This window comes from Prunus mume, linkage group LG3 (genome assembly GCF_029339155.1).
Source record: "Prunus mume cultivar Tortuosa linkage group LG3, ASM2933915v1, whole genome shotgun sequence".
In the NCBI taxonomy this organism is placed as follows: Eukaryota; Viridiplantae; Streptophyta; class Magnoliopsida; order Rosales; family Rosaceae; genus Prunus; species Prunus mume.
This window is the reverse complement of record NC_142700.1, coordinates 10,394,540-10,410,283: the sequence shown is the minus strand read 5'-3', so window position 1 is coordinate 10,410,283 and position 15,744 is coordinate 10,394,540. Positions and strand designations below refer to the sequence as shown.

Genomic DNA, 15,744 nt, shown 5'->3' with positions numbered 1-15,744 from the left:
GAGAGAGAGAGACAGACGGGGGCAATTCCGTCCTTTTAACCAAAAATCCAATTTTCAAATATTTACGATTATGCCACTGAGCTTCTTTTGATCATATCTCTCTCGTTACAACTCCGATTCGAGCCCACTACGTGTCTACGGACTCATCTCACCGTGCTCTACGCAACGGTACAACCGAAATTCCCAAATTCCTTCCGGGTAAGAAAATGACTAAAATACCCCTATCTCACGGGTAATTTCTCAATTCCACTTAAATTAATTAAACATGGGATAAATTTGGGGTCGGGGTGTTACAGTCCATGTGCATTTTGTAATAGAGAGGAATTGGAGGCCCAACTTCCAGGTCCTCATGATAAGGTTTTGATTTTCTATATTTTGGGCCGTATTTATTTGCATACATTTAAAAGTTTAAATTATTAGTGAAGCTGCATAATGAAATCCAATTCAATAATGAGAGGCAAAATGTAATAAATGAAAGCATAAGTTTTTCATTTTATATTTGGTTCAAACTTCAGTGTACAAGCATCAAAACAATGAGAGATCATCCGAAGTTAAGTAAACACGAGAGGAGGTTTCTAATTATTTTTTTTGGGGTACTAAATAACACTCGGATTCAAAGATGCATATTCAAGCACCTCCTTGTTGTTTTCAAATTTGGTCATGTCTTCTTCCTTCAGAGTCAAGGACGCTTCTAAGCCATCACCATCTTTTGTATCCATCAATACAATTAAATTCTTGGAATCTACATTAGGGGTGACAACCCATGATGGCTTTCCCCATCCGAAATTGGATGTGTAGAAGGGAAACCTGCACCAACTGGAGCAACTGTAGCTGTCTATATCATCCCTTATGATGAGGTTCACAACCTCCTTGAAAAGTTGACATAAACCCTCCCCACTAACTCCGTTTCTATAGTTGTCTTTAAAGTCCTCAATTCCCTTCCTTAATATAGTAACCAAGCTTTGAAGATCATGATCATCTACTTCAACAATTTCTTCTTCCCTCTGTCCTGCAACCAACCCGAAAACATTCCCCAGTAAGTCTTTACCTGCCAAGACGCTAGCAAGTACTTTCCTCATGTTCACCGTTTGACACCATGCGGAGGGCATTACCGACTCCAAGTTTGATCTTGATGCTTCAGCTGCACACTTCCAAATGAGTGCAGAGACAACTTCAACACGCGTAGGATTTGGCACAGTGGTAGTGGCAGCTTTGGACTTGAGAGCAGCAATCTTTGAGGCATCAAACACAAATCTCCTTGTTATGCACTTTTCTTTGATACCGGAGTTTGCGCTGCCACTACTAGGCGTTTGCGGTGCGTTTAGAAAATCTAGTGGTGGGAAAAGAGAAGCTGCAACACCAAATTCTGCAGGAGGCACCACATGGTCAGTAGTACTGGCTGAGCCAACTGCTATTGCAGCCCAGCTGTTGATGAATTTGCTCAGAGTAGAAGCATCTGCGACCTTATGTGAAATGTTGACTCCAATTGCTAATCCACCACACTCAAAGAAGTTGGCCTGGACTTGTAGAAGATAGCTTGTATGACCAGATGGAAGCAGTTTCCATAGCATCCCAAGATCTGGTCTGTCCAAAATCATTGAGATGGGGCAGTTGACTTGGGCCTCAAGAAATGCAGCCCCATGGTCATTGCAACTGATTGAAATATTATCTTGGAATTCCCCTGCAAAAGGATAGAAGTGAGTGAGGGCTTTGCGTAAGGATTTCTTTAGAAGCTTGGATCTTTCAACAACCAAAGAACGGTGATGATCAATATCGTTGACCTCATCACTGCTAGTGCTGGGATAGAAGAGAAGTAGTGGGATATAAATTGGAGGAATAAGCTGATCGAAAACAGAGAGGTTGACAGTTTTAAGATGGTGAGGAGTTGCAGAGGATGGTTTAATTGTTTCCTTGTGAGTTACTTCAACCTTTAGCTCTGAAGCCATAATCTTTCTCCACACTTAAAAGTTTCAAAGCAAAAATCACCCCCATATAAAGGCGCACACATTCACCACACAACAACAGCTCCTGTTGAATTAAAAAAAAAAAAAAAACTTTGTTCAGTTCTTTTATATCTGTATGTATTCAATCATTTCACATTATAATATCCTTCAATCATTCAAACCCCTTCCAGATCAAGCCGGCCGGGCCTCAATTTTTGGTGGCCAGGGCAATAACTCAAAATGGGGCCCTTTTTAGCAACAAAAAAAAAACAGAGGAAGGAAAAAACAAATTTGGCACATGTATTCGTTATGGCATAAAAATCAGTTTGGACTATTATGGCTGTAATAGACTAAATACTTCAATGCATCATGATTCATGTCTACCATCTTCATTTTAAAATCTCTACATAGTCCAAAACAAAATGGTCAGCTTCACTGGTATATTCATATAAAAATAAAGCACGCCTTATTTAAAATCTCTACCGATCAATTTGTTTCTGTCTTCCCTACGTACATCCATCACCTGATCGTTTGTCTTGTTGGCACAATTGCCTACTCGACAAGTAATATTAATCTCTCAACTGGTAAGTGAAAAACCAAAACGTAAAAACATGGGTTCTGATGGGCAGCCAAAGCTCCCTGTCTTAGATTTCTCTAAGGAAGCTGAAGCTCTGAAGCCTGGCACCAACTCATGGCTATCGGCATGCAAAGATGTTCGACGAGCACTTGAAGAGTTTGGCTGTTTTTTCGTATCGTATGACAAACTCCCTCCGGAGTTTCAAAATGGTTTTTTGGGTGCTCTACAAGAATTATTTGATCTCCCTACTCAGACCAAAATGACAAACAAATCTGAAAATCCCTCAAGTGGGTATTTTGGACAAATTCCCAGCCTTCCTCTCCATGAAGGCTTGGGCATTGAGAATGCAACAAATTTGGAGGAGACTCAAAAGTTCACAAAGCTCATGTGGCCTGGTGGAAATGATAATTTCTGGTAATATCTTCTAACTCCCTTGTAATTTTGAGTGACCATATGAAGTCCGTATACATTGCTAATTGTTTGCAAACTCTTTTTCTTTTTCGTTTTTTGGTGGTAATTAAGTGAAAGTACACATTCATTTGCAAAAGTGGCAGAGGAGTTGAACCAAATGGTGACTAGAATGATATTTGAGAGCTATGGTATGGAGAAGTATTATGACTCCTATGTTGGGTCCGTCTCCTATCTTCTTCGACTCTTGAAAAATAGAACACCCCAAGAAAATGAGCCTAGCCTTGGCTTCGTGGCTCATACTGACAAGAGCTTCACAACCCTACTTTATCAGAATAACCAAGCCCATGGTCTGGAGGTTGAAACTAAAAGCCACGAATGGATTAGGGCTGAGTTTCCACCTTCATCCTTTCTAGTCATGGCCGGTGATGCACTAATGGTAGGTCATCGACAATTAAATTTTTTATTTTGGATATACATGTATATGTATAATGATAGAATCTAGGAAAGTAAGTGATCCATGTGCTTAATCAAGATCACATCAACCATCTATACTTTTTCGGTATGTTATATTGTCAGATCGTAAATCTGAACATTCAACAATATTTGTGTTCAACTGTGTGGTTTTTTTTAATGTATAAAATATCGCATATTACAGACCATCTTATGGTTTTTAATGTTGGCTTGTTTGTTTAGGCATGGAGCAATGATAGAATATTATCTCCCAACCATCGAGTTATTATGAGTGGGAATGAAGCAAGATACTCACTGGCGCAATTTGCATTTAGTGACGGCGAGATACATGTGCCGGAAGAGCTTGCTGATGAACAACACCCCTTACGCTACAAGTCATTTGATCATCCTGGACTCCTAGTTTTCTTTCGCACTAATGAGAGCTATATTTCAAACAGTGCTATAAAAGCCTATTGTGGTGTTTGAAATAAACCTTGTAACTAATAAGAATGTTTCGCTACGCTTGAGTGTGCTGTGTGGTAATTTCAAGGCTTGGTTGTGGGTTTTTTAATTGTTCAATCTGTTTCTGCTGTGTTACCTTCATTTTACTGATCATGTGAAAATAAAAACTATGAATAGATTGTACAAGCTTCTCAAGCTTCTCATGTTGTATGTTAATTGTCCATTTACAGATCTAAAGTACTGAAAGTCTTACTGTCTTATCAAATCATGTTGCATGTTATGTGGTACCGTTCAATCCATTTTACACATTCAAATAGCGGCCGGCAAAACATTGGGTTTGGGCCGATCCGGCCAAACAAAACCAAACTAAATTGAGCAGTTTAGTTTTATTTTTATATTAAAACAATATAATTTCAGACTGAATCGAACCAAATCGCCATTATTTTGGTTTTGTTTGGTTTGGCATATTTGGAAATTGCCCAATCTTATCACTATTTCCTATATCATATATGATCTCACACATTGATATGATATCCATCATTTAATAACAAAAACTAAAATCTCTAACCCATTTGAAGTTGACGATATCTCTGTCTCAACATTTCTCAACGGTTAGAAGGTTTCTCAAATATTGGTTAATCTATGGTATGAATCCCTATTTATATATTGTTTAGGAAGGGAAATGGGTTTTATTTGTATTGTTATGGCTTGGTTTTTTAAACTTTATCTCTTTTTATTATTCTGAATTTGCAATCTTAGTTGGGATGTTTAGGCCAAAGTTTCTTCAATCTTGAGTGATCGTTAGTGAAGGTGCACTAGATTGTCTTAATTTTGATGTTAGACCACTCCGTTATTGTAATGACCCTTTGTGACTGGTGACTTTTTTAGCTGAATTATGAATGCAATTTTTATAAATAAATCAAAGAAGGGAAATGGAAAAATCATTTTTGTCACTGAATAGATTGGTTTGAGGCCAACCAGTGCAAACGGTGATAGTGCTTTGGTTCATTATGTGGTTTGAGACCTTAAACAAACCAAATCGTTGTGTGCCCGCACCTAAAAAACTACTAGTTTGATTGATAGTTTTATAATCAGTGGTCCTTAGAAGGGTGTAACATCTCAATCTATACAATAACCAAACGTCACCCTTTAAAATTATATCATTATTTTCTATTTCTTATATATAGATCATGGTTGTCTTCACATTCATTCATCATCCATCACATCATCTATCATTATTGAGATTTGTTGCATGTTAAGGTTGGTATTTATCCCATACAACCTCATACTGTTTATTGAAACAAGATCATACTCTTTTATTTTACTGATCATGTGAAAATAAAAACTATAAATGGATTGTACAAGCTTCTTAAGCTTCTCATGTTGTATATTAGTTGTCCATTTACAGATATAAAGTACTGATGACATGTTTACTAATCCGTAATTGGATTATGATGAATTGAATTGAAGATTAATTGAATTGAGGAAAATTAGATTCCGGATTCTTATTGAAGTTGTTTACTAAACCATATGGATTAAGGAGAATTGAATTCTGGATTCCTATTAAAGTTGTTTACTAAATCATATGGAATTTGGGTAATAGTGGTACTAATTTCTAAAATGACCCCTTTTGTTGGTTAAAATTTTAAAATTGTATAAGGATATAATAAGTAAAAAAGATGAATTCCTAATATATTAGTTCCTTAAGAATTAGAATACCGCCTCCCACCTAAGAATTGAATTCCCCCAAAATCAGGAATTTAATTCTAATTTTGTGTGGGCCCCACTTACTTTTTAATTTCTTGATATATGAAGTAAACACAGAAATTCTCCATATATGGAATTCAATTCATGATAAGAATTCTAATTCCTGATTACTAAACATACTATAAAAGTCTTATTGTATTATCAAATCATGTTATGTGGTAACATTCAATCAATTTTATACATTCAAATAGTGGCTGGCAAAACATTGGACCGAACCGGCCAAACAAAACCAAGCTAATTTGAGCAGTTTTGTTTTATTTTTATATTAAAACAATATAATTTCAGACTGAATCGAACCAAATAGCAATTAGTTTGGCTTTGTTTGGTTTCACGAATTTGAAAACTGCTCAGCCTTGTTGGCGAGTCTTTACTTAGTTAAGATTTTGGTTACTTACCAATTATTATTTAGTTCTATTGTAATAGAGATTTATTTCTATTTTATTTAGGGTTAACACATCTTTGTACTTGTATAAATATCTTCATATTAGAGAAGAATAATAATATGAGCATATATGAGCATAATATATGTCCTACTTTGTTTGACTAATCTTATCATCATTTCCTATATAAAACCAATCCAAATGGTTATATCATTATGTGGTTTGAGATTTGAAACAAACCAAATCGTTGTGTGCCCACACCTAAAAACTACGAGTTTTGATTGATAGTTTTATAATCAGTGGTCCTTAGAGAGAGTGTAACATCTCAATCTATCTTACAATAACCAAACGTCATCCTTTAAAATTATATCATTTTAATACTGGATGGTGACGCTAATTTGTCTCCTCTAATGGTCTGTTTTCTGCAGGTTGACCCCAAATGCAATATATTAACGGCACCCGTACAGTTTGTGACTATTTTATTTCCGTTAATTTTTAATGTATTAATACAAATAGCAGCCCAGAAATAATTGATCATGTACTAATTAAAAACTTAAAAGTCCCAATCAAGTATCAAAGGGTTTGCAGCTCAGTTTGCTAACAGTTTTTACTATGCATTCGAGATCCTATGTTTCGAATCACTCTATGTTCTTTGATTTAGGACAAACCACTCAAACTATAAGGGGTTTGCAGCTCAACATTGATTAAAGGGTATTTATTATGCATTCTATAGGTCCTGTGTCTGAAGCACTAAATTCTCGATGAAACCACCCATACTACATGCCCTTACATGAACAGATTGGGTTAGTATATACCGTCTAGTAGTATTAGCACAAACAGCACGAAGTGACACTATCCGAATGGAAAACAATGCGATTGCCATGGCACCAACAACATAAATTTTATGATAGTATGGTTTGTGGTTAGATAGCACCAAGTCTCATTGTGACATCAGTGCATCAATGCAACCTCTATAATATAGGTTGACCAAGGTGGTGGTTGAGAAAGACCCAATTCTCTAGGTTGACTCAAATACAATCTCATATTTGGGCCACAATGTAAGTCCATGTGCATTTTGTAATAGAGAGGAAGAATGGAAGTCCACCCCCCATGGAGGCCCGACGTCCGGTTCCATATGGACAATATACCTGAACTGGTTACAAAACCCAGATCTAGTTCATTATATGGGACTCAAAACACTTATGTTTTTACACTTAGCCTAGACATATATGTTTGTAAATAGAGAAACACTTCAGTTTTAATTGACCCTAAGAAATCCTAATTGTAGGGAAAGAATAGGTACATATGTACATTATAATTTAAATGATTAGTTGTGATGCATAATGAAATCCAATCCAATTCAATCATATAATTGGAAAACATATCAATTCGTCATCCGGATAGTGAACAAAACTAGATTGTATAAGGGGAAAATGACATTGATCAATGGTCTCAGGTTCAAACCTCCATGACATCTTGGTACATAGTATGTGTGAAAAACTCCCTCCCTTTTGTAGTTTAAACTATCACTTGTATTTTAAAAATATATATAAAGGAAAATGTAATAACTGAAAGCACAAGTTTTTCATTTTATTTGTGTTCAAACTTCAGTGTACAAGCATGAAAACAATGAGAGATCATCTCAAAGGTCTAGCACTACTCATCTAAGTAAACACAAGAGGAGGAGTGTGGTGGTTGGGTTGGGTATACTAAATTACACTTGGATTCAAAGATGCATATTCAAGCAACTCCTTATTGTTTTCAAATTTGGTCATGTCTTCTTCCTTCAAAGTTAAGGACGCTTCTAAGCCATCACCATCTTTCGTATCCATCAATATAATTATATTCTTGGAATCTACACTAGAGGTGAAAACCCATGATGGCTTTCCCCATCCAAAATTGGATCCGTAGAAGGGAAACCTGCACCAACTGGTGCAACTATAGCTGTCTATATCATTCCTTTTGATGAGGTTCACAATCTCCGTGAAAAGTTGGCATAAACTCTCCCCACTAACTCCATTTCTATAGTTTTCTTTAAATTCCTCAATTCCCTTCCTCAATATAGTAACCAAGCTCCGAAGATCATGATCATCTGCTTCACTAATGTCTGCTGTCTTTGCTGCAACCAACCCAACAACATTCCCTAGTAAGTCTTTACCTGCCAAGGGGCTCACAAGTACTTTTCTCATGTTCACCGTTTGACACCACGCGGAGGGCCTTACCAACCCAAAGTTTGATCTTGATGCTTCCGCTGCACACTTCCAAATGAGTGCCGAAACGACTTCAACGCGCGTAGGATTTGGCACGGTGGTAGTGGCAGCTTTGGACTTGAGAGCAGCAATCTTTGAGGCGTCAAACAAAAATCTCCTTGTTATACACTTTTCTTTGATACCAGAGTTTGCGCTGCCACTAGGCGTTGGCGGTCTGTTTAGGAAATCTACTGGTGGGAAAAGAGAAGCTGCAACACCATATTCTGCAGGAGGCACCACATAATCACTAGTACTGGCTGAGCCAAATGCTATTGCAGCCCAACTGTTAATGAATTTGCTCATAGTAGAAGCATCCGCGACCTTATGTGAAATGTTGACTCCGATTGCTAATCCACCACACTCAAAGAAGTTGGCCTGGACTTGTAGAAGATAGCTTGTATGACCAGATGGAAGCAGTTTCCATAGCATTCCAAGATCTGGTTTGTCCAGAATATTTGATATGGGACAGTTGACTTGGGCATCAAAAAATGCAGCCCCATGGTCACTGCAACTGATTGAAACATTATATTGGAATTCCCCTGCTAAAGGATAGAAGTGAGTGAGGGCTTCGCGTAACGATTTCTTTAGAAGCTTGGATCTTTCAGCAACCAAAGAATGGTGATGATCAATATTTTTGACCCCGCCACTGTTATTGCTGGGATAGAAGAGAAGTAAAGGGATATAAATTTGAGGAACAAGCTGATCAAACACGGAGAGGTTGATAGTTTGAAGGTGGTGAGGAGTTGCAGAGGATTGTTTAATTGTTTCCTTGTGAGTTACTTCAACCTTTACCTCTGGAGCCATGATCGTTGTCCGCAGTTAAAGCTTCATAATAAAATCACCCCTTATAAAGGCACAGATTCACCATTCAACAAAAGCTCCTGTTGAACAAAAGTCAAACTTTGTTCAGTTCATTTATATCTGTTCATGTATTCAACTGGGCTTATCTCTTTGATTTATGCTAATTAGCAAGACTTGGAAAAACATGATCATGTGCTGTCTTGTTGGAGCCAATTGCACTAACCCATCACACTTTCCTTTTCAATTGGAATGAGTCAATGACCAAGACTACTTTAGTTTTAAAGTTCTTCAAGTCCTTGAGTTGAATTCATGTTTATCATTTTTAATTATCATATCCTTCCATCATTCAAACCCCAATTAGAAAAGTAATGCCATTCAAAATTGAGATTTGACCTCTGTGCCGCCATGCCGGCTTCTAGAGACCCCTTCCAGATCATCATGCAGCAGAATAGCACACACCCAATATTAAAATGTTCTTGAAAATATTAAAACAGAGAGGTTGGAGAGGATGGTCTAATTTTTTCCTCCTGAATGATTTCAACCTTTACCTCTGAAGCCATGCTCTTAATGCAACATATTGAAACATTATATTGGAATTCTCCTGCAAAAGGGTAGAAGTGAGTTAGGGCTTCAGATAATGATATTTTAGAAGCTTTGACCTCATTGCTATTATTTGTTGGGTTAGAGCACTTCCACCCCATTGTGCCATGGCAAAGGGCAAGGACAAGTAAGGGCAAACACCATTCATGTGAATAGTAATTGCCCTAGTAATTTTTTGATGCATTCTCATCCATTGTCATAATAACTCAAGAACAACCACTATTTACATGATATATGAGGAGAGGAATTTGTATGGATTTTGGTGTGAGAAGTGAAAAACATGGCTAGGTATTTATAGAAAACAAAAAATCTGAATTTTTGATTTTTTTTTTTTAATAAAAAGTTCGGTATTTAAATTGGCCATTAACGTCACTTGCCCAGGCAAGTCTTGCCTTTGGGCTTGCCCAGTTTCGTGAGCCAAGTTCTTGCCATGGCAAATTTTCCTTTGTGTGGGTTGTTTTTGGAGCCTAGGCCTCTTTTTGTCATGACAAAAAGGAAGGGGTGGAAGTGCTCTTAGAAGAAAAGTAGGGTTGGAATATTCTCTTGCCAAATGATATAATACTGTGGAGTTAGATTCTCCAGCCTTTAGGCCATCCCCAATGGAGGCTTTAAAATGGGCTGCACCACCTTTGGGCTCTAATAAATAAGAACTCTTTGAAAAAACGCATCCCCAATGGTATAAATTTGGAGCTCTAAATGGTAGAGCTTAACCGGAGCTGAAGCTAAATCTATGTACCTGTTTGCAGCCTTTGAAACTCAATGGGGACCACATTTGGAAAAAGCTGCCAGCCCAACAATTTTTTGGCTCACTTGCCTTGCGACTCAACAGCGTCATACTCGCCCATTTTGATAGTTGCTGATAGGAGTGGCATTTTAAACCGAAAAACCGAAAAACCGCAAAACCAACCGACAATTTATCAGAATGAAACGCAATCGTGTAAATGAACCGCATTTGCGGTTGCAGTTCTGTGTATTTGATTTTCAAAACTTGCAGTTACCGCAAACCGCAAAGTATAGCCGCACGGATGATGAAGTTGAATTTTACAAGGAAATGGAACATATGACAACTTGTAAGTAATTAGTTTATTTATACTAATGTTATTTATACTTCTTCTTATAATAAAATGTACTAAACTATGTTGTTTTATTTGTAAATAACATTGGTGCTCAAACAACACAACGGGGTTCTTCAAATCCACTCACCACCAACATTTGAGTTTGTAACATTGGTGCATTGCATTTTCCTTTTAGTTTGTAACTTTAATTAACTTTGAATTGAATTTTTCTTTTTTGTTGTAACTTTAATTCATTTTGCTTTGCATTTTCCTTTTGGTTTATAACTTTAAAGGATTTGGAATGGATATGGCGGTGAAGTGTTTGGAGTGGTGTTTAGAAATTTAAAATATTGGAGGGAATCCAATTGATAAGGTAAGCGGCAGAGAGGAGGGCTGCTACCCTAAGTAACCAAGGCATATTGGCATCAAAGAGAGAGGCACGAACTACTTCCAATAGATGTCTGTTCTTTCTTTCAACCATTGTATTTTGTTGGGGAATGTATAGGCATGAACGTTGATGTATGATATCATGATCTTGTAAGAACTTGTTAAGATCATGGTTAAGAAATTCTCCACCATTGTTAGAGTGAAGAACCAAGAGTCTGGCATGGAAGTGAGTCTCCACCATTTGATGGAACTGTTGAAACTTGGAACTTACTTCTCCTTTAGTTTTGAGAAGGGAAACCCAGGTCATGAAGGTGCAATCATCTATAAACGTGATAAACCATCTAGCTCCCCCCTGAGTGGTAATTTTAGTAGGGCCACAAACATCAGAACAAATAAGAGAAAATAGAACCAAACTCTTATTTGAACTTAAGGGAAAAGGAACACGATTAGGCATCGGAACCGAAGAACCGATCAACTGAACCAAACCAAATCAGAAAAAATTGAAAAAAAATCGTGTTGACAAAAAAGTCAAACCCAATTCAAAAAACCGAACCGAACCAGTTTATTCCAATGCTATTTTTTTAATCTCATAACTAATATTTACCCAAGTTTAATTTCAAACCATCTCTATTTTCTAGACTTAATATTTCTTTTAGTTGAAATTTGTATAAAAATATAATTTGAAAAAATAATAATAATAATTCGATTCAAAACCGAACTAGACCGATCAACCCGAACCAGATGGTTTTATAAATTTTTTTGTTAAAACTGGACTGAATCGAACCGGATAAATAGTACTAAATTTGGTTCCAATTTGAGGCAAAATTTGGTCCAAACAGAACCATGCCCACCCCTAAACACGATAGCTCTTGGCCAATTCACAAATGTCACACTTAAAACTTGAAATATCTAAACTAGTAAATAAGGATGGAAATAACTTCTGTAAATATCCAAACAAAGCATGTCCAACACGCCTATGCCATAACTAGATGTTGTTAGTTCGTTTCTCAACACTAGCACCCTCAATCTTGAAAGATTAACCGACTTTGGCTTTACTATCAGACACCAAGTCCAGGTATTAGAGTTTACCCCTCCTAGTACCATAACCAATCGTCTTACTATTGAGAATGTCTTGAAAAACACAATGAGTAGGCCAAAAGGTTACAGTGCACTTCAAAGCCGTAGTAATTTGAGCAACATGCAAGAGATTATGGTGGAAGGACGGAACAATCAACAAATAATCCAAATTGAGAGAATTAGATAGAGATAGAGTGAACCCTCGCCAATCATGAAGGAGGGGGGGTACTATTAGCATTAGACACCACTGATTGAGGAGATGATGTATGAGAGGCAATTTATCCAGGATCAAATGTCATATGGTCAGTTGCTCCGGTGTCAATGATCCATGTGTTTTTCTTTGAGGAAGTATTTAAAACATAACCTTTGGTATATATTGTGGTTGTAACTTCCCACATCGACCAACGAAGAGATGTGCCTTATCTGTATATGCTCACCTCCATCTAGCACAAGGCCTTTTGGAAGCTCACTGACTTCAGAGTCATAGGAACTCTAAAGTTAAGTGAGTTGGGGTTAGAACAATTCTAAGATGAGTGACCCACTGAGAAGTTACTTGTGAGTTCCTAGAAACAAAACTGTGAAGGCAGAGAAGGGGGCTCAAAGCGGACAATATCGTGCTATGGTGGAGCCAATCTCGGGATGTGATAATTTGGTATTAGAGACACTCTGCTGTAGGGTGCAAGTGTGCCGACGATGACGTCAGGCCCCATAAGGGAGGTGGATTGTAACATCCCACATCTACCAACGGAGAGGCGGTGATGTGCCTTATATGTATATGCACACCTCCATCTAGCAAGAGGTCTTTTAGGAGCTCATTGGCTTGAGTCATGGGAACCCACAGGGAAGTTGCTCGTGAGTTCCCGAAATAAAGCTGTGAGGGCAGAGAAGGGGACCTAGCAGATAATATCGTGATACGACGGTGCCGATCCGGGATGTGGCGGTGTCTATAGAGCGAGGCTGAAGCTGATGTAGCTAAAGCAACATAACTTACAGGATCTGATTCAAAAGGTGTGTTGAGTGATTTGCTCATATTCTTGCGGTGAGCTTTTGAAGTGGTCCCACCAATCAAGGTATCCAGTCAGCTCGTAACAGCCAGCACTAGTAATTGAATAATCGTGCATCAATCGACGTGCATTCTTGTATATCAAAAGATCTAATGTGAATCCAATGGATATTATGAAATCGATAGTTATAGAATTATAAATTGGTAATTGAATAATGGCATAAACTGTCTACTTGACTTGTATATCCTATTGATGATTTCAAACATCAAGACTCAAGTGTGCAGGGCTTTGCAAAAAGAAAAAGATGAGAGAAGGAAAAGAAAAAAAAAAACAAGAACTATTATTAAATTAATACATTATATTGGCCCATATGAGAAACTTCTTAAATAATTTACCCATTAACCGTTGTCATGAAACCAGGCCTTAGCCCATTAAGTTGCTATTTGTTTTTAAGTACAATACAAAATGATACCAAATGTGTTTGACCAAAAAACTTAAAGACCAAACGAGCGTTTCACCTAAGCTTAGTGGGCTTTACCCACGTGACAATGACATCATTCTTCCTTCTTCTTTTTTATGGATCAGAACACGACGTCGTTCAGTGTGTTTTGAGAAGACCAAAAAAAGTCAGAAATCCTCATCTTCTTCCTCTCGCTAACACAGCGTCCCTGCAACGAGGTAGCCGCCGTCTGCAAATCAAGCAAGTAAGGCCTACCGTTTTAAAGAAAAAGAAGCAGCAATTGCAGGGGTCAAATTTCTTCTCCCCAAGCCATGGTTTCTGGTTTGCAGGGGTCAGTTATTTACTTTACCCCAATGTGGATCCGCCGCTTGGGTACAATCTAAAAAAAAACAATTCCATTATTCCAAGTTTCCAACAGTACAACTGTTGTTATTGAGCTAAAAAATAAACTAGCCGACCATTTTATTGATAACACAAATTGAAGGCCATGGCAGCGAACAGCACTAATGACTGCCTCCCTTATCAGTACTCAGTAGGTGACCCTAGGATTGAGAGAAGCGTATGCAAGCAGCTCCTCGTTGCTTTCAAATAAGGCCATGTTTTCTTGGCTCAGATTGACCCATGCTTCTATTCCATTGCCATCTCTTTTGTCCATCAAAACAGTTAGATTGTTAGCTTCAACAGGAACGTAGCTCACATGATGGCTTTCCCCATCCGAAATCGGCTTCATAAAATGGAAATCGACACCAACTTGAGCAGACATACATGTCTATGTCAGCATTTTTCACCACGTCCATGTACTCTATCATTTTTTCCCTTGCTTTGTTAGAATCGAATGCTACTTTTGAAGCACAACGCTCTTTTATTTCTTCAAGCGCTCCCTTGATTTTTGCAATCAAGTCTTTCAAATCTATCACACTAGTACTCTCCCCGGGGTGAGAGTAGTCTGCTACTGAAAAATCCACTAGATTCCCAACCAAGTTTTCTGGCAAGGGCGGCACTGCATATTTGCGCAGGTTCATGGGGTGACAGAAGACTGATGACCTTATTAGGCTAGTCCCCAGCATGTTTGATGATGATCTGGATGATGCTTCAATTTGGCATTTCCAAATGAGTGCTGAAACTGCTTCTACTCTTGTTGGTTTGGGCACAACTGAGCTGGCTACTTTAGACTGGAGAGCAGCAATCTTTGAGGCATCAAACACAAACCTCCTTGTCATGCATTTTTCTTTGGCGGCATCCTCTGGTTGGAATGGCGGTGGCTCTGAGTTGGACAAATTTAGTGGTGAAATCAGAGACGCTGCCCCAAATTTGGGAAACATTACCTTTTTTGACTCAACATGAGCAGTTGCAGTCCAACAGTTGATGAATGTGCTCAGTGTTGCGGTATCAGCAAACTTATGCGAAATGCTAAGCCCAATTGCCATTCCACCACACTCAAACAAGTTGATTTGAACACGAAGCAATGTGCCTGTGACCGATTCACTGGACTCATGTTCAATAGCAAGGAATCGTCGTAACATCTCGGGATCTGGGTGTTCCAAAATCTCCGATAGAGAGCACTTGACTCGGACTTTCTCAAATTCGGCTCCATCATCGTTGCACTCAATCACGGCGTCACTTTTGATTCTTCCTGCTAAAGGGTAGAAGTGAGTGAGAGTTTTACTTAAGGATTGCAGCAGATGCTGACATCTTTCATTGTTAGTAGTAGCATCAGCATTTGGATAGACGAGAAGGAGTGAGAGGTAGATTTGAAAAGCGTTCTGATCAAAAGGAGAGAGCTCATAATTTCTAAGGTGATGAGGAGTTGGGGAGGAGGGTTTAACTGTTTGCCTCTCAATAATTTCAACCTTGATTTGTGAGGCCATTTGTGATGCAAGTAGAAATGTGAGTTTGATCGATGGGGTTGGAGACCTGCACTCAATTGAATATATAACTAATACTATTTGTGGGCATGGGAAAGGGCGGAACCATGAGATTTTTAACGGGTTTGCTAGCTAAAATTATTAGTTAAAAATTTATGATCATTTTTTTTATGTACTTATAATTTCTATAATCTTTTTATAAATAAAAATATACATTAACTCATATAAATCACGCTAATTAAAGACGGAGTCACCA

At 38.0% G+C, this 15,744-nt stretch overlaps 1 protein-coding gene and 3 pseudogenes across 3 annotated transcripts; 1 reads left to right on the top strand and 3 right to left on the bottom strand.

Annotated features, from left to right (window-relative positions):
• Positions 1-573: 573 nt before the first annotated feature.
• Positions 574-2,007, bottom strand: LOC107880754 (akuammiline synthase 1 pseudogene; annotated as a pseudogene).
• A 461-nt stretch (positions 2,008-2,468) lies between these two features.
• Positions 2,469-4,018, top strand: LOC103325690 (deoxypodophyllotoxin synthase-like). The gene is made up of 3 exons (XM_008227870.3): positions 2,469-2,934; positions 3,043-3,367; positions 3,625-4,018. Exons 1-3 carry the CDS (start codon positions 2,555-2,557, stop codon positions 3,865-3,867), a joined length of 948 nt encoding a protein of 315 aa, XP_008226092.2. The 5' UTR covers positions 2,469-2,554; the 3' UTR covers positions 3,868-4,018.
• Positions 4,019-7,555: 3,537 nt separating this feature from the next.
• On the bottom strand, positions 7,556-9,347 carry LOC107880755 (akuammiline synthase 1 pseudogene; annotated as a pseudogene). The gene has a single exon (XR_016125252.1). The product of XR_016125252.1 is annotated as an akuammiline synthase 1 pseudogene (transcript).
• A 4,135-nt stretch (positions 9,348-13,482) lies between these two features.
• On the bottom strand, positions 13,483-15,589 carry LOC107880742 (akuammiline synthase 1 pseudogene; annotated as a pseudogene). The gene is made up of 2 exons (XR_016125251.1): positions 14,082-15,589; positions 13,483-14,002 (listed from the first exon to the last, which is right to left on the bottom strand). The product of XR_016125251.1 is annotated as an akuammiline synthase 1 pseudogene (transcript).
• Positions 15,590-15,744: the final 155 nt, after the last annotated feature.

Coding starts and splice junctions, on each gene's coding strand:
- LOC103325690 (XM_008227870.3), top strand. CDS start 2,555: ATGGGTTCTGATGGGCAGCCAAAGCTCCCTGTCTTAGATTTCTCTAAG. Junction 2,935..3,042: donor GGTGGAAATGATAATTTCTG/GTAATATCTTCT, acceptor GTGGTAATTAAG/TGAAAGTACACATTCATTTG. Junction 3,368..3,624: donor TGGCCGGTGATGCACTAATG/GTAGGTCATCGA, acceptor TTGTTTGTTTAG/GCATGGAGCAATGATAGAAT.